Source organism: Bufo bufo, chromosome 2 (assembly GCF_905171765.1).
Source record: "Bufo bufo chromosome 2, aBufBuf1.1, whole genome shotgun sequence".
NCBI lineage: Eukaryota > Metazoa > Chordata > Amphibia > Anura > Bufonidae > Bufo > Bufo bufo.
The window spans coordinates 788,915,247-788,935,017 of NC_053390.1; the positions used below are offsets into that span (position 1 = coordinate 788,915,247).

The 19,771-nt window shown below is 45.8% G+C and overlaps 1 protein-coding gene across 6 annotated transcripts in view; it reads right to left on the reverse strand.

Moving 5' to 3' along the window:
* Positions 1-13,951, reverse strand: part of FGFR3 (fibroblast growth factor receptor 3) — a 77,322-nt gene extending 63,371 nt beyond the window's left edge. For all 6 annotated transcript variants that reach the window (XM_040419225.1, XM_040419230.1, XM_040419229.1 and 3 more), the window contains exons 1-2: positions 13,860-13,951; positions 10,972-11,223 (exon numbers count right to left, since the gene is read on the reverse strand). In XM_040419225.1, the coding sequence (XP_040275159.1) occupies positions 10,972-11,143 (172 nt within the window). In that variant the 5' untranslated portion in view covers positions 11,144-11,223; positions 13,860-13,951. The remainder of the gene's footprint in view (positions 1-10,971; positions 11,224-13,859) is intronic.
* Positions 13,952-19,771: the final 5,820 nt, after the last annotated feature.

The following is a 19,771-nucleotide window of genomic DNA, read 5'->3' on the forward strand; positions in this document are numbered from 1 at the left end:
CACTGATTTTAATAAGTAGTGTGTAATGCTTTATTTGTCCTGCGGAGGCACTGCAGGGGAAAGCAAGCACAGATTACAGTTGATCACTGTGGAGAGATGCCAAGAGATCATCTTATTTTTAGAGGAACTTCTAACAAAAAGGGGACAACCACCTTAATATAACCATGATAACATTCTAAATGACACACATATTTATTGGCCAAAACACAAAAAAAAAGTCTTCCCTGGACTAGGTTCACATCTGCGGTGGAGGTTTTGGCAAAAATAAAAATACTGCTACATACTGGTGTTTACACCGGACAATTGACAGACCGCATTATGGTGAATGGAATCCGTCGGGCTCTGGCACTGTCCAGCCGGATCGGGTAGTTGAGGTATTCTGTACCTATGCCGAAACAGAATACCAGAGCAGATGTACACTTTGCCTTATGTAGACACAAAAAACTAAAATATACACACATAAAACAATTTCATAAAGGTAAAAAAACACAAAAAAACAACACACACACACAATGTAAATTCATACTAAAGTGGTGTTAAGTGGCGCTATGCACTACTAAACACTCATGCTAATATATATTAATAGGAGTATAATATAACATATTAGTATGACTATTACATAAAAAAGTACGTCGTTTACCGCCATTTCTAGAAGGTTCATAAGGTGCACTAGAAAACTACGTACCCCTCCTTCATGTGAACCACATATCTGACTGACAGAAGAATGGGAAAGATATCAACCAAGTCCCACGATTCAACGGGGTCACAGATAACTGCACAAGATTTTCCATGCATTTTACCGGAGAAGAAAGGTCTTCTAAAGACAATTATCTTCTTAGAAGCAATTACTGGCTCAAACAGAAGATAACGCTCAAGGACATATCACAACAAAACGGGTAAAAAAAAAAAAAGCCAAAACTTTGTAATTCTTTTTAAAATGTGCCCGTGAGAAATTTTCACTAGGTATTTCACAAGACGCTTACTGAAGGTTTCTTACCTCAGGGATAAATATCTTACTAGCTTTTTTCCCATAAGCTAGAAAAAGCATAACTGGGATATCTAGAGAGAGCGAGGGACATAAGTAGCTGCAAAACATATCTGGTGCCGAACATCTTCAGGAAACAAAGGTTCAAAAAAGTTGAATGACAACCGGGCCAAGTAGTGGGGAACATAAAAATAAGATGGTTCCATGTCAAAGCTCAAACTAAGCTCCTCACTATAGAGATTGTATCCAGGATTGAAGGGTTTCGTGGTTGATCCCTCCTCCATGACTCTTGGGCCGTTTCTCCACTCCATTGCGTACCAGAAATTCATTTGCAGAGGGAGCCCTGCTGAGACCCAGTAGGAAAGGGGACTGGATCAAGCAAGGTTGAGCTCCGTCTTTCCAAAGACGTCACATCAGCCACATGTTCTATATCTAAGTGGCTTCCTTGTTTTCACCAATGGAATACAGTTGGGCTTCCTCCATACGCACAATATGGAGGAAGTTTGGCGGCCTCAGAAAATCTAATGCAGCCCAATCTCAAATCCAAAATAGAGATCCAGTTCTGTAACCCTTAGGCAATCTGCTCTCATTGCTTTGTTTGGGGCAGTAGGGGTCTCAACAATTGGCCAGAACATCTACATGGACTGAAAGTAGGGCGTATGGGCGTCCTCATCTACCAGGACATCAAGCCCTGTCCAACCATTCAGTTTTCCATTGCCAGGAGGGCTCAACAGGGCGTGGGAACCGCCCTATGGGTGTAATCAGTCATTTCCCAGCCAATTTAGAGACCAATTCCTGATAAAAATGGTCGTGGTAGCAGCTTTTTTTTTCTTCCTATCTGAGGTAGCGTTCATGAAACCAGAACGGTTTTCCCATAAAGTGCTGTTGCTTCCCATAAAAATTAGTCACAGCATAGAGAAGTGGACAGAGGAGCTCTTCTTACCCAGGAGTCAGTGTTTACTGGAATGAATAGAACTTTACCAGGCAATAAACACTGACACTGACTGTCACTGACAAATCACACAGAGCTGCACTCGTTACTAAGCCGAGGGCACTCACCTCACACCATGACTAAACTCTCCAGCACACATTTACTACTGGCACAAACTACCTGCATACTACGCCCTGGTGATTTACGATGCATCAGAACATGCGGGATCCAACATGTAATACGTTAATTTGCTGGTTTTTGTTTGGGTGAGTGTGGGGGGGAGGGGGGGGGGGTTATTTAACTGCTGTAGGAACACCAAATAGGTGCAGAGAGGTCCACGTGAAGAATCTGGTTATCATCCACACAATAAACTTAAGACTATGGAAAACATTTATTATAAATAAGTTGGCGGAAAAATGTATTATAAATATGTTGGTGGTTGCCTTCCCTCTAATTGTAGCCTGAAATATAGCGTAATCTCCATTCACTTTTAGCCCGCCTGATATTCAGTTTACAAGCTGCTCCGAGCTTCAAAATTGAATAAATGCGAATGTGTCCCTCACAGTAATACATGATGGATCTGTGTGTCCAGGATGCTGCTGCCTTCCCCCAGATTCAGCATCACCAGAAGTCAGGTAAAGGACTTACACTCACACTGCAGAAGCAAAGCGCTGGCCGGCAGTTAAAGGGATTTTCCAGGATTAGTATGCTTTTTTTATTATTATTTTTTTAACAGGTATGCTCATGTAGTTTGCTTACTTCGTGTACATCTTCTCAAACAGCAGGTGGCGCTATACAGATACATTTTTTTGAATAACTCAGTGGCTATGCTAAATTTTTCATGACATGCAATTGCAAAAGTATTTAGATCCAGGGGCTGGTTTGAATTTTTCGTAGGACAACCCCTTTAACTACCCAGAATGACAATAACATTTTTTTAAAAAGGCGCCACACAGTGCACAATAAATATAGCATCGGCCTGTCCCAGAACTGGTTTTGATTAATTATTTGAATGACTGGTTTTTACGGCCCATTCATGTCCAGTTTTAGGAATATCAATGCAAATTGGCACAGAGGTCCGCGATGCCCCCCCTCTCTCTATTTATTCCACCCTGAATAGAGTGACCGTCGTATCAAGGCTGCAGAAAGAGTGCTCTGACCTTGCTAATCATCTCTGTCCTAGCCAATGAGCGGATTACACATTCAAATACCCTCCTGCAACTTCGATTCATTCATAAAAAAGAGGAAAGAGGGAAGAAAAAAATATATAAAAGGGGGGGGGGGGGAATAGTCCCCTCCACGAGGCCCCCAGTGTTTTTGGCTTGGACTCCTTTCAATAATAACCCCACCATCTGCCTTGGTCTTCCTAGGAGCAGAACACTTCCCTGCGGGGATGTGAAAGTGGACACGGCTTCAATATAGCCTAATGGGCATCGTTCATATTAGCAAACAGGCACATAGCTCCAGAATGCCTGCCCTTCAATGCCTGTTTTATGCAGCCCGCTGCTAGCACAAAGCAGTGGCTGTTACCTCGCCCGCCGCCCCGTGTGGAGCATTAGCTCACTAGGGGAAAAAAAGAGAAAAAAAATCCTTCCAAGCCGCTTTTATGGAAAATAAGCGCTCAGGCTGTTAACGTAAAAATCCAGAGGACAACAAGCGCCACTAATGAGCTAATAACACATGGACCATTTCACTAAGAGAGCTTTCCTTTCATGGCGTACAACCTACACGGGGGGAGAAGTCGCCTTTGTGTGGGGTAGCAAAGTTCTCCTCGGTACCTACCAGACCAGCATCTCCTCCCTGGCACAGGACGCCGTTGATCTCCACATTAAAAAAAAAAAAACGGTCCGTGTGGTTAACCCTCGCGCTACGTGTGTGGTCTCCTAGCCCGTTGTCACCAAATGGGGAAAAGGTTCCTCTAAAATGTCTGTTGTGGTCGGAGGAGAAACCAAATTTCTGAGATAAGTGGTGCCAGAGGTCTCCAAATCCACCCCCCCCTTACTCACTAGAAAAAAAGAAAAACAAATCGTCCATGCGGTGTTGGTCCAACTTATCAACTATCCATAAGATGGATGATAAGCGTCTTATATGCCCCCAGTGTCTTATAGGTGGGGGTCTCGGTGGGACCTGCACCTATCCTTAGAACGGAGCCCGCACCGTGCATGCACGCCCGGCTATTTTTTGAAAGTCCTACTGAAATGACTGGGAAGCGGACTGCGCAAGTGAGTCCTCCGCTTCATTTACTTCTATGGGGCTTTATGGAAATAGCCCCCATAGAAATGAATGGAGGGGCTGCCCTGCAGGCGCGGTGCGCCCTCCTGCACTTTGCGGGCCCCGTTCTAAACACAGGTGCTGGTCCCTAGCGATATGTCCCCAATGTCCAAGAGGGAACAATCCCTTTAAGGGCCCTATTTTACTAGGGGTCCATTATTGTCAGAGCCTGGTACTCTGGTGGGCCAGTCCGACCCTTTGCACATCCCCGTTCCATTCAGTTTTAGTGGAACTGATGGAGATCGTGGTTGTACAGCGCTTGGCTGACTTCATCAGTCCTGTAGACTTTGTTGCCCATAGCAACCAATTGGCGCAGGTTTCATTTCTTACAGTGAGCTTGAAAAGTGAAAGCTGTGCTGTGATTGGTTGCTGTGGGCAAAACAAAGACAGTTTTCATGAATCAGTTTTGCGTTTCGGTTTCGCCCGGGGGTTTCTATTTAAAGCGAAATGCATTGACTTGGCCCGCTACTCAGGCCGGTGATCTGGGGCCAAACATTGCCACGTGTAAACATGATGTGGACACAAAAATGCCCGCTCGGCAGTATATCGCTGAGGGGTGTTCACAGAGTACGATATCTTTGGCGGCCGTTCATTCAGGAAATTATCCCCTTGTGTAAAAGGTCCTTAAATACGCCTCCGATCGGTCTGCTAAATTGTCCATCAGCACTCCGCCCGTGTAAATGGACCTTCATTTTTTGTTAGAAATAGTCTGTTTTTCAGGACTAGTAGGTGTCCATAAAGATGGGGGGAAAATTACCTTTAAAATGACTTAGTTGCCCATAGCAACCAATCAGATTCCACCTTTCATTTTCCAAAGGAGCTTTGAAAAATGAAAGGTGGAATCTGATTGGTTGCCATGGGCAACTAAGCCAGTTTTCCTTTATACCATTTTTGATAAATCTCCCCCAAATGTTAATAGCCGCCCTGTATGCCAGTGACATTACTAATGTATAGGGGGTGCAAAGTGGCTTCAAATGTCTGTGGCCAGCTTCAGTGACCCCTTGTACGTTAGTGACATCACTAATGTATAAAGCGGGGAGGGAAGTGACTTCAAATGTATATGTTTAGCTTCCGCACCGCCTTATACGTTAGTGACATCACTAACATACAAGGGGGCGGGGCAAAAGGACTTCCGATACATACAGTATGTCCAGCTTTACGGCTGCCTTGCATGTTGGTGACATCACCAATCCCCATTGACTAAATAGCGTACAATTATGAATATCTCCTACGCTTCTAGAGCGGTGACAGGTCCATACTTTTACCAACGTTTCAGTTGGTAAAAATGGTGCATCTAAGCCCCGACCCTGCGTAGGAACACCCGCTTATGGGTGTGGTCTGAGTTAGCCCCTCCTGTTTTCGGCCCAGGACAGCACAAATTTGTCGGGAGCGTCTCTGAAAAATCAGGGACAGTTCCGCCAAATTCGGCACAGCAACCATGCGGGTCTGACTTTTAAAGAAACCGGTTTTCAGCCAATTTTGGGCTTTGCCCATTTCCGCTGACAGGAAATGAACCGGTATGGACCAATGAGACGCGGCCTTATAGCCTGGTACAAAAATATGGAGCCGCGCAAAAAAAAAACATAATGGACGTCGTGAGGGATACAAAAGGAAAATCACACCAAGCCGATTTACCCCATATCTGCTGCCGGCCGCTACCACAATTCTATATGAACCAATGTATAAGTGAAGAAGAAAAATGGCCGACTACATGGAGGCTTTAAATTTCACAGTAAAATCTCATCTTGTTCATCCGATCTATAAAAACAGTGTGCGCGCTCCAGCACCTGTGACGGGACAGATGTGAACACAATCTGCGCGGCGCGCGGCTCCCGGCTCTGCTACATCACGTAGCAACACCAATTTCTTACAGGAGAGGGAAAAATAATCTCAACCCAATCCATCTCGCTGGAATTTAGCGGCACTTAAATCACAATGTCTACTGTAGAGCTCAGCGGTGGGTTAACCCATCATGACCCGGCTACAGAGTGTGGGAAAGAGAAGGGGATGCCACGTGTTACATGTACACACGGATGTCACGTCTCCCGGGGTCACTAAATGCTCCTATGTCTATAGATTGTTCCGGGCTGGATGTAAAGCCAACATATTTATCATGGAGGGCAGCAAGCAACCAATCAGAATGACGCTCTCATTCTTTTTCCAATGGAAAATTAAAGCAGAAATCTGTTTCGTATTCTGCTTGCTGTCAGTGAATGACAACATTCTTAAAGGCAGCCTGTTCAACCAGGCACATTGTAGAAATAGCTCAGCCGAATGTGATTATACCTTTCACATAGTGATCTGTCGCTTCAGTCTGGAGAGAAATAACTTTTTCATCATATGCAAATGAGTAGTTAAGTGCACCGAGGGCGGGCCCAAGCGTCTCTGTGCACCCTTGTTTCTCCTGCTCCCTCTACTTGATTGAGGACTATGCAGGGACCTGGGAGTGACGATCATAGAGAGGGATTGTCTGGCTGAGGAAAAAGGGAAGAGCAAAGGTGCACAGAGTGGCTTGGACCCGCCCTCAGTGCACTTAACTACTCATTTGCATATAGATTAAAGCTGCTTTTTCGTCTAGGATGAAGCAACTTATCACTAAGTAAAAAGGTATCACTGCGTTCAGCTGAGCTAGCCCTAAAATGTGCCTGGTTTGACAGACTCCCTTTAAGAATGCTCTCATTCACTGACAGCAAGCAGAATACTTGCAAGGGATAAATCAAAACAGGTGAGCTATTCCTACAAGACACTGTACCTGGCTCATCAGTGACCTCTTCCCCTTGTCCTTTAAAGCACACTATAATGCAATTCGAAAAAGTTTCCATTCACCGACATAAAGCAGATCTCTTGAAATGGCGAGACTAAAAAAGGTTTAATCTATCATTTAGCATATTTATGTTTTGATTACATAGCCCTCAACGAGAAGTCCAAACCACGCAGCTGTTGCAAAACTACAACTCTCAGCGTGTCACGTCAGGGCATGCTAGGGGTTGTAGTATCGCAGCAGCTGAAGAATCATAGCTTGGAGACCGGCAACGGACTAGAAAGTGCCGTCAGTCACAGATGACTTCTTGAAGTATGCTCAGGCTATCGGACTACAACTCCCATCTGTACACGAAACGAGCATGCTGGGAGTTGCTGTCCAACCCTGTTCAGTAAAAGAAAGCACAATCCATTGAGAAGAGCGCCCGCCGGAGGTTGTTGTGACAGCTACAGGAAGATTTTCTATGGACTTTCTGAAGGGTAATTGAACTAAAAGCTTAAAATACAAGGATACAAAGAAGTCGTAAAAATGGAGGTTGGGGGGGGGGGGGGGGATCTTCCACGGTAAGTGTTCGTCTCGCTAGACAGTAATTACTCTCTCCTCATGTTGATTCTGGCAGGATTACTTTCTCTCGCAGACAATGGAGCGAGGTTATTTCATTGCATCGCTGCCTGTCATTCCCTTCACATAATGTATTAAAAGGTGGGATGCAGTGGTCTCATCAGATATAGAGATGTAGCGGTGCTGGGTGCAGCAGAGCGGAGGAATTTACATGTAAATATTATTGGTCTGGATAATCACCCATGCAAAACGTATGGCAGTGCAGATATTTTGAAGTGTATGTCTCTTTAACAGGCTAGTTTTGGACAAATGCAGCAGAGCTATTTACCCTGCTATAGCTTTGCAGATATTGTGAAGCGCATGTCTCTTTAACAGATGCAGCAGAGCGATCTTAGTCATGTACACTACATATCATGCAGATTTTTCAAGTGTATATCTCTTTAACAGGCTAGCTTTGAGCAAAAGCAGCAGAGCTGAACAAGGCAGATGCAGCAGAGCTATGTTAGTTGTTTACCCTACCATATCATTGAAGCTATTTGAAGTGTATGTTTGTAGGCCAATATTGGGCAGATGCAGCAGAGCTGTGTTGGTCATTTACCCTACTAAATTACAGAAAACAGCTGTGTAACATACTGACACATTATCAACCCCATCTGTGGTTTGGATGACACTACTACTACTACTGGAATGCAGCCAATGAATAAGGCCTCCTGCAGACGGCCGTGTCCGCAAGTCACTGATACGCAAAATACGGATACCTTCCGCATTTTTCTCACTCCCATCAATAGAAGAGACTATTCGTGTCTGCAATACGGAGAAGAATAGGACATGTTCTATCATTTGCAAAACGGACATATGGATGCAGACAGCACACAGACGACACCGCGTGCGTCCATTTTCTTTGCGGCTCCGTGGAAATGAATGGGTCTGTGTGCAATAGCCAGAAAATGTGGATCAGACACGGATGCAATATACAGTTCAATCATGTACAGCAATGCTCCCCAATCGGCAGCTCTCCAGCTGTTGCAAAACTACAACTCTCATCCTGTCCTGACGGTCTGTGGCTATTAGGGCAGGATGGGAGTAGTAGTTTTGCAACAGCTGGAGCTCACTGCTGCACAGAATGGAGGCCATCATTAAGCACACGTTACAACCAACCTGAGGGTCTGGGGGACACATCAGACCTCCTAGAAATGGCAATATCAATGAAGACAATGATAAGATTAATCGGCTTTGAAGGGGCCACACGTGGCCCCTGAGCTGCTTAGCCCATCAGCATTCCACAGCTCATCTACATCCAGCTTTCCAAAGAAAGCAAAGCAACAAGTAGATTCAATCCCATCATCAGACGTGTCAATGAGACAATAGTAATGCATATTATCTACATACAAAGCAGCAACACATTGCAAACTCATTATCGCTACACAGCAAGGACCACACAAGAACTAGGGCCACGAACTAAATCATAACCAGAGAGACTCATCATGACATAGAACACTCGTCTGACATCTGTACGTGTCTCAGCTCACAATATAAATCAACGCAAGCAGGCTGCAACAGTATACAGACATATCATGCAAGTGTAGGGGTGCTGAGTTTGTCACTCGGCACAAGCATTGTGATACCAACTGTTATGTGCGATTTTACATAGGACTGCACGTAACTGTACTGCATTATTCATCAAGAGAGGGATCGCCATGCGGCGTGCCTTAGGACTGCAGGCAAACAGAACCTGTTCTCTACACAATCTCACAGCAAAATGATAAGACACATTTAGGCTCTGCTACATCTGCATATAATAACCTGTCCAACTTGTAAGACAATAGCGCTTGGCTCTGCTGCATTTAGATATATCTAGCTCCATTTTATAACCTGTCAAGTCAGTAGTGACAAACTCAGCTCTGCTACATCTATCGACTATCTAACTGTATATTTATAACAACATGTCTGAACTATGACCTAGAAGTGAAAAACTTACCTCTGCTACATCTTTTTATATCTAGCTATAAACGCATATTTAGAAGCTAATTTGTAAGACAGTAGTGACAAACTAAGCTCTGCTACATCTTCATATATCTAGCGATGAATGCATATTTATAATCTATCTAGCCTCTAAGACAGTAGTGACAAACTCTGCTCTGCTACATTCATATGTATCTGGCTATATAACCTGTCTTTCCTACAGTAGTGCCAAACGCTGCTACTACATACATCCAAACGTAGCAGTGCTGAGTTTTGGACTACTGTCTTACAGGTTAGGCAAGTTACAAATGTATAGCTAGCTATATGCTGATGTAGCAGTGCTGAGATTATTGCTACTGTCTTATAGGATGGACAAGTTATATACATCTATTGCAAGATACATATAAGTGTAGCAGAGCTGAGTATGTCACTACTGTCTTATAGGATAGATAAATGTAGCAGCGCCGAGTTTGTCCGTACTGCCTTATAGGATAGACCAGGGGTGCTCAACCTGCGGCCCTCCAGCTGTTGTAAAACTACAACTCCCACAATGCCCTGCTGTAGGCTGTCCGGGCATGCTGGGAGTTGTAGTTTTGTAACAGCTGGAGGGCCGCAGGTTGAGCATGCCTGGGATAGACAATTTACACAACTATTGCTAGACGTAGCTAACAGTAGCAGAGCTGAGTTTGCCATTACTACCTTATAGGATACACAAATGACCCATCTATTGCTAGATATAGCTAAATGAAGCAGAGCTGAGTTTGCCAGTACTGCCTTATAGGATAGACAGGTTATATGTATATGGCTAGCTATATCTAAATGTAGCAAGGCTGAGTTTGTCATTGCTGCCTTACAGGATAGATGGGTTACACCTATAGAGTTATAGCTAGATATATCTAAGTGTAGGAGAGTCGAGTTTGTCACTACTATCTTCTTAGCATACACAGATCAAAATATATAGCTAGATATATCTAAATTGTAGCAGAGCTGAGTTTGCCACTAACGTCTTATAGGCTATGTGGGTTATAAATATATACGTCTAAATGTAGCAGAGCTGAATTTGTCACTACAATGTATTGCTAGGCACAGTAAAATACAGCAGAGCTATATATGTACAACCTGTCGTAGTGACAAACTCGGCTTCGCTACATCTTCCTATAGGTGTAACCTGTTGATCCTACAATGCAGGGTACAAGGTGCCTCCGTCGGCTCACTTATAACCCCGCTTCTACAATAACTGGCCGATTACCCCCGCCATAATACAATCAGGGTCTCCCTTTGATGTGCAATGACCTCGGACAAGCTGTGCATTGTACAGCACTGTACACACATTAGGGCCCCTCAATAAACATCCAGCCCCGCGGCAGCAGAAGGGTTAATCTGCAAGTCAGCTAGCCCAGTGATTAATTAAGGTCCTCAAACAATGCCCCCCCTGCCGACCTCCCATGGTGCAAGAAGCCCAGGACAGCATGCAAACCCTGGGCGGACCCGCACCCTTACCTGCTGGTTTTATCTCCGGCTTGTCCTCTTCTGACTGTGCAACTGGAAGCCTGGCAGCTGGCACCCCGCTCACCGTCACCAGGGAAAAGCAGAGGGTGCACCACACGGTGATCATTCCCACTAGTATCCCTTTGCACGGGGATAGCCTGCAGCCCCCTCCAGCCTCAGGCATCCTCCGGTTGCATACTTTGCTCCGCTGGGCTCAGCGCTGTAAATCCGGGCACCGGTCTCCTTGACCAAGGTGGCAACGACCTAGAGAAAGCAGAAGGAGAAGAGTCAGCCTGGTACCTAGAGGGCAACAAGAATCCTTCACACCTCACCGTGGTCAACCTATAGGACGGTGTGCCCCCATCTCTGCCATGACTAATGACTGGGAGAGGTCAAGAGCTGGACTGGTTTTATCCTTTAAACGGCACAGGGTGGGCAGAAGACTTGATGGGGCGTCACATTACTCATTGTTTTGTATCTATTTTGTAAATATTGCACATTGATACATTGTAACCACGGGAACAATAAGAATGTATCCATTCAGTGACAAGGAGATACCCAATGGGTCCTTCTCCATAGGTGCCCAAAGACATTGGCACGCTGGTAGTACCAGAAGCTGAGGTTGTCTGGCTGTCACATAACTACAACTCCTAGCATGCCTCAACAGCCAAAGGTTGAGAGTTGTAATTTAGCACCAGCATTAGGCAGGAATCACACCACCTGCAGTTTTTGATGCGTTTTTTTTTTAAAGAAAATGCAGAACCCTCAGTCTTTCCTTGACATGTTTGATTTTGGACCCACTCCTGTGTTTCCTGCCTGCTCATGCACACAAGCGTATTTTTCTTCCGTTTTTTTTACAGGTCCATATGCGGAACCATTCATTTCAATGGGGCTTGGAAAAAAACGGAAATGACTGTGTGCATTCTGTGTCCGTATGTCTGTTCTGCAAAAAAAATAAAAAAATTTGAACACGTCCTATTCTTGTCCGTTTTGCGGACAAGGACAGGCATTGTTACAATGGATCTGCAATAAAACGGATGCAACACGGACGTCACCATTTTTTTTTTTGCGGAACGCAAAATACATACAGTTGTGTGCATGAGCCCTAAGGCTCCCTGCACACGGGGGTGGATTTTCACTCAGATTTCTTCCCATTTCCGCGCCAAAGCCTGCAGAGTTTGGCACGGTTTTTGCTGCAGATCTCACCCTTTGCATTGCAACGGGCATGCTGCGGATTTCAAAATCTACGTAGGTTATTTTCTGCACGTAAAAAAATCTGCAACCTGTACGTAAGATTTGTCAAATCTCGCTCACTTTGCTGATACGGTGTTACATTGCGATGAAAAAAAAAACGCACATAATCCGAAACGTGTGCAGGTATCCTTAGGGAGAATTCACACGTAGCAGATTTGTTGCATACGTTTCTCCCACTGTCCAATTTATTCGACCGGCGCTTGTCGCCATCCACGCGCGTGCTGCCAAAACGACCCCATACCAGCGGCACGGAACAGATTTTTAGAGGCAGAAATTTTTGCAACAAATCTGCCGTATGTGAATATACCCCAAAGGCCTGATGCACAGAACTGTAGTTTTACCAGCGCGTGCGATCCCCCTTCATTTCCATGGGGCCAAGCACACAGCGGTATTTTTGAGGATCCGTGTGGCTGTTCCGCAGATTACAGGACACGTCCTGTTCTGGTCCGTATTGCAGATGAGGATAGTCCTTTCTATTGATGGGAGTGAGAGACGTGCAGAATACACGTGGAAGGTGTCTGTACTCTGCGGACCGAAATATGGACCTGGATGTGTGCATGAAGCCTAAGAGCCACGACTATGGGGCCATATCAGGAGACTACAGCAGCACATCCAGGCGGACATGTGGCAGGCTGCAGTCCCTGAGCTTCTGAGCTGTCCTCAGTGTACACAGCTAGTCCAGGCTGCAAAACTTCAATGCACAGGAGTCCAGGGACTACTACGTGTCCGCATACTTGTGCATCAGTGACACTTTTCTACTTGCAATCTGTACCAGTCCACTGCACCCCCCCCCCCCCAAAGATGCACATCAAACAATTGCACTACACCCACAAGATCCATGCCTCACCAGTGCACTGCAACCCCAAGATCCCTGCCTATCAAGTGCACTGCAACCCCAAGATCCATGCCACACCAGTGCACTGCACCCCAAGATCCATGCCTCACCAATGCACTGCACCCCCAAGATCCATAACCAAGTGCACTGCACCCCCAAGATCCATGCCTCACCAGTGCACTGCACCCCAAGATCCCTGCCTATCAAGTGCACTGCAACCCCAAGATCCATGCCACACCAGTGCACTGCACCCCAAGATCCATGCCTCACCAATGCACTGCACCCCCAAGATCCATAACCAAGTGCACTGCACCCCCAAGATCCATGCCTCACCAGTGCACTGCACCCCAAGATCCCTGCCTATCAAGTGCACTGCAACCCCAAGATCCATACCTAACAAGTGCACTGCACCCCCAAGATCCATGCTTCACCTGTACACTGCACCCCCAAGATCCATAACCAAGTGCACTGCACCCCCAAGATCCATACCTCACCAGTACACTGCACCCCCAAGATCCCTGCCTATCAAGTGCACTGCAACCCCAAGATCCCTGCCTCACCAGTGCACTGCAACCCCAAGATCCCTGCCTCACCAGTGCACTTTGGCTACATGCCTCATCCCTTTGGCTACCATCTATCTGCACATTCAGATTGAAATCTGCTATCAACTTCATCGCAACCTGAAATCTCCGGATCTGGCAGCGATCTAGAGCCTGCACTGTCCACTGTCCAGCAGAGGGGTCCTCAGGGTCACAGTCCAGCAGGGGGGATCAGGCTCCATGCAGAGTGTCCGGTGGGATCCAGCACCTACCTGCTGCTCTTATAGCTCCAGAGCCCGGGGGAGCACAGCTCCGGGTGCCCAGCTCCTCTCCTCCCGCTCTACACGAACAGAGTGCCGGCCACTCAGCTTCTCCTCCCCCCTGACAGCAGCTCCAATGTGTTGGGCGTGGTTACACTGCATAACCACGCCTCTATGCAAATATCCAACACGCCCCCTCTCGGTTCTACTATCAAACACGCCCCCTTTGGGCGGTGACGTCACCGCATCCCTCTGAACGTGTGTGTACTCCTGAGGGATGGAGACGCCGGGGAGTTAACCCCTTTATTGCCTGCGGCTTGTGAATGAGCCGGTGGAATAAAATACTTGAAATAATTGTGTTGTGTGGAAAAACAAAAGTCATGGAAATCCTTAAAAATGTCTGAACTTCTGCTGAGAACATGCGTCTAGGCTATGTTCACACAGAATGTCTGACCACCTACAAGGCTGCACATATAGCAGGATACTATTCAGTCCGTACATTATGGGTGAGATTTATCAAAACTGGTGTAAAGGGAAACTGGCGCTGCCCATAGCGACCAATCAGGTTCCTTCTTTCATTTTTAAGGACCACTTTGGAAAATGAAAGATGGAATCTGATTGGTTGCTATGGACAACTAAGCCAGTTCTACTTTACACCAGTTTGATAAATCTCCCCCTATGTGTCTGGAAAAGCAGAGTGCCAACCAGTATGGCAGGAAAGTCTGATCGGTGGGGGTCCGACCAATGTCCTTCCCCCCCCCCCCCCCCCCCACACACACATATTACGGGAACAGAGGACCTATGACCCCCAATATAAATGGAGCAGTGGTCGAGCATGAGCCCTGTCGCTCCAATCATCTCTATAGGACCGGAGATGACTGAGCGATGTACTCGGCTTCTCTCAGGCCCTGATCCCATAGAGATGAAAGGAGCGGTAGCGAGCATGCTCAATCTCAGCTTCATGCATACGGAGGCAACAGGACCCTTTCTCATGACCTGTGGTGGTCCCAGTGGTTGGACCTACACCGATCAGACTCATCCCCTATCCTGTGACTAGAGCATACCTTTAAAACTTGCCACAATCAATATGGCCCCCAATCGGTTGTCAGCCAGCCTTTCTATGCTTCCACTGCGTCACTACACTATTGGGCTGGTTTGTCTAGTAATGGGGTCACCTACCATCGGACAGAGCCCCTTCCATGGATATAGGGAGCAACTTTTTGGCAACTGGGCCTTCTGACCCTACCATAATGCACTGCCATAGGCAGACCACTAGATTTTCTTATGGATGTGTCATGGTAGAGACCACCGTGAAGCTGGCATTGTGGGCACCACTTGAGGGTATGACCATGAGTGGTTCCTAGAGTCTGAACAGCCACTTGTGCTCGCCACATCTCTCCAGCTTCTCCGATTTTGTTTTTTTTTGTCTTTTGGCTAAGATGAAGTGTAGTTGTAACGCCCCATAGTGGCATTACTACTTCTGCACCCCGCTACTGTCTCCTATGGGCTAATATAGTGTCATTTTATGCATTTATTTCAAGTCCTTCACAATGCGCATTCCTATTTCTTGTAACTGCTCTTATTCATATAATTTACCTGGTTCACCAGAAGGTGGCAGTAAGCATGGCAGAGCTACATTTAGAGAGAATGCAAGCCTTCTTTCCATTCTAGCTTTTCCTCTATGGAGGGGAGGGGACTAGTTAGTTAGTTAGAGGTCAGTCTAGCTTACCCCCTGCTAGGGGAAGGAAGCAAGGGCTGGGCACGTCGCCGTTGGATGTGTCCATGCCCAACAAAAAGCCAGCCAGAGCAGCCAGGAGGAAAAGTTCCCTGGATTAAGCTAGAGTCAGACTACAAAGAGAGAAGTTGCAGCATACAGCTAAAGCAAAGTTATTCAGTCAGCACAGCAGAGCCACAGAGCAACAGATGTAGCAGAGTTGCGTTTGCTTGCCTGCTAGAGTTAATGCTAAAGCCTGCTGGGAACCAAGACAAAGCCTGAAACTGTTGAAGAAATGTTTATTCAAGTAAAGCTATTATTGAACTTCATCACAAGGTCTGGACTCAATTTATTTCTCCATCCTCTAATTCAACTACCCTCTATTTGTCTGCTTCGGACAACAACGCCTGGGGTTCCAGCATATCCAGGTAGGAGGACCGTGACATGTGCACAACACATTAAGGGACATTGTGGGCCACCTTAAGGGACATTGTGGGCCATCCTATACTGCTTGGCCATTCCTACATCTGGGTATCATCTACTATATCATTAAAAAGGGGCCCTGTGCCCTTGTTGCCTCACGGCAACTGGCGTCACAAAATACTTATCTCATCTTAAAAGGGATCCCTTGTCGCTGCCGTGCGTCGCATAGTTATTGCTCGTAATAATAATATGGTAGACCAGTGGTAATGATTGGATACTAACACATAGTGGAACGGTTCGTAAGGGTCCCTTGAATGCCATGGAGGAGTCTCTTGTAGGTGACCAACCACCAAAGGCTGAGTGGTTTAAAAATCTGAGAAGCAGAAGTATCTCCTGATAGAGTGGTGACTTGATGGGTGCCCGAAAATCTCTGGGGATGAGGTCCACTGATTAGTATGGCACTTTGCCCGCTCTTCACTTTCTCACTATTTGCCCATTTTCCCAACTCTCATAAATCAGAGGGATATTTATAATCCAGGTTAGTTGTGGTGCCCTCTTGACCGTTTAGGGGTGTCTATGTGGTTCCCACCCACTGCTTTTCAACTCCTGGAACAACTAGTTGTAGAGCCATGGAGAAGGCAACATCCTACGTAGACACCATGACCCAGAAGGACTCACTAAGCTTTGGTGGGGGCATAAGTGGTCCATGACCCTTGCAAGATTCCTTGGCTTGAAGTATTATAGAACATTGGGGGTCTTTTCTTGATTCGGAGTGGGCTTGCAATAGAGCGCACATTCACTTCACACTTTTTGTGCACTTGAAGGAGAGAAAGCAGCAACTTGGGCTTTCAAAACTCACAATTTGGAAGTGGAGGGTTGGACGTACTGTTGTCACCCCCCTTTCAGCGGAGTAAACAACAAGGGCTCAGTGTACGGTCCAGGCTCAGAGCTGGGGTTCTCACTGATTGTAGCGTTCCACTGTGTAAATCATGACATAAAAACATGACTCTTGATATTTTAATGGTGACTTCATCGTCCCGTACAAAGACCAGAGTGACGGCTCCCTCGCCAGCAATGATTTTGTCACCGAGATGTATTAGGCAAAGTTTTGTAGTGAAATCTTCCAGACCCCCCGTCTATAAACCAGAGGCATTAATAGTTAAAGAGCGGCGTCTGTTCACTAGGAAGGATTAGGGAATGTTTAAACATGTAAGAAATTACCAAACTGTACAAATAATTACTCAGAAGTGAAGCGGGGGTCTCTTCATTGTCTTATCATAACCCTTAGAGATCTCTCTGTCTTTCACCATTAGATGATTATTTGAGCCCAATGGCCAATGGATGATGTCCTTGAGGTTCTGTGCCAGCTGATGGCACCTCCCAGCTCCATGGCACTGGAATATCCCTTTCCCTTCTGGAAGACTTGGGCAGTCCCTACCAATCAATGGTCATCCCACCATAACCCATAGAGAATGGATTGACCCACCTATTATCAGCACCGGCCAACCATCTAATGTGTAGAGGGTCCTCTCAATTTGCCTTTGGTGGCTCGGAGGAGAGATGGATTGGGTAGCTTGATTTCAACATGACCTATTCTTTTGTCTTGGGATATAAACCACTAGAAGAGGTGTCTGGCAGTGGCTGCCCCTACATGTAAGATGAATGTTGGCTGAAATGTCCGTTTTGGAGATGATTACACAATCCTTTACCCTTGCGGATGGCAGACTGTTATCCGGCAAAAATGTGATCTGTCCGCTTGAATTTTTGGCTGTTGTGTTTATGGCATGATTGTCCATCAGACCATATGCAGTCAATCATTTACCACTTGGCATGTGCCCACTGGGTTGTTTAACTTTTTGTTTATAGTCCATCCCTCGTCTGTCCATTTGGGCTGGCATGTTGATGGTCATATGAACAATCTGATGGACGATTGATCAGTCGTATTCTGGCTGATACTTATGAGTTTGGTCAACTTAACTCCCATGTCCTCATTCAGACCACGCTTATGTTCAGCCAAGGCTACCGGGCATATGTATGGGGGCTCAGGTGGGATAGCCATCTGCTGAATTAGCTTTCCGCACATCTAATGTGCATGGCCAGCCTAAGACTGAAAAGATATTGAGGGGTATTCCATTGTATTGCACCTACACAGCTTTGCTGTGGACTAGGGATCCTGGGGACCACCAGATGAAGTTATTTTGGAGCCCCAACTGCTATATCATCAATAAGGTTTAATAGGTTTGGAATTGAAGAAATAGAGCCTAGTGATTGACACCAAAGGCAACCAAATGTTTTTTCTTCTGGATCTTTGGGACTCATTATGATATCAGAGCCTGAGACCACCGGGCGGATCCTCTAGTACTTTGATGGGCCAGTTCAACCCTGAAAGTTCAGCAAGTATGGTAGGCCTACCAGAGTAACTGTTTGACTAATGGGGCAAGCTTATTATGGATAAATCAATCAAAGTTAACTTCAACGTCAGATATTTTTTGTTTTCAACAGGATTTATTGCCATTTTGGGGTAGAGTCCCACATCCTAACAGAACGTAGGCTCACAGGAAAAAAGTAAGATTGGTGGGAGGGGTGGCATGTCCTTTCTGCTGCAGCTCTCTCCTTATCACAGCTCAGAGGGGTGTCCTCTCTGTTGCCGTTCTCTCCCTGTAACTGTCACAGCTTCTTACAGTACATAAGGCTGTTGGCCATTGAAAGATGGAACTGAGCATGTGCAACCACCTCAGTAGGTGGACGTGCAACATCACTATACACATTAAACACTAGGGGGCGCTATTATAATAAAGTAAAAACAATATCTCACAAATGGAACATTTTTGTAACAGTAAATACGTTGCAACAGTAATGAATTATATTCTACAGAATCATATTAAAATAACACTTAATGGTGGCACCTTTAAGGAGTTTCCTACCAGAGACCCATCAGTGGATCATGTGTGGGGCTCTCCAAGCTGCAACCCCCAATTTTTCCAGGAACGAGGCTGCCCAGCCCAATGTCTTGTATTATGGGATTAGTGGTCATTCAATTTTTCGATTTTTGGTCATAAGACGCCATTTAGAACAAATGCTTCATCTGGTGCCAAACCTAAAAGCTCCCCATAATCATAGTCTGTAATATCAGATAATCCCTTTCTCTTTTACACTGTTATTTATTCTGCTGAGATGTGAGGTGTTGGCGTATTTAGGGAAATCTTACTCAGCAGTTTTATATATGTATATACACACACCATACAGTAAGTAATGTCCAGTGCAGTGACCACGCGTGGTGTCAGGCTCGGCCAAGTTTGGTCCTTCAGCCCTATGTCATTTTTCAGATGTATTGTTTATGTAGAATTACAGCAGGAACATTTTTAATTAATTAGAGCTCGTGGCCTTTGATGTTTTTCTCACTCTTTCATGTAAATTAAGGAAATGAATGAGTCCCTGATATTCCGCTTTTGAAGGCTGATGTATATTCGAAAGCTTTTCATCATTTTTCCGGGGAGGAGGGGGGGGGGGGGTTTCCAAGTGAGACTCTAGGATGTAAAGACTAAGCCGATTTCGACTGCGTTGTTGTCTAAGTGGCTGCCCAAACACGGTTGACGTATAGGTGACAATAGTGGATCGCCATACTCTTCGATAGATTATTCATATGTGTCCCTACGGCACCGAATCCATGACTTCTAGGTGAGACTGGCTAATAATGTGGTTGTGCGGAGGAGGGGCAGTGGCGGTAGGGGCGGACTGGGAAAATCCTAAAAGTGCCCCAGTGACAGAAGGTGGAGCCAGCAGTACC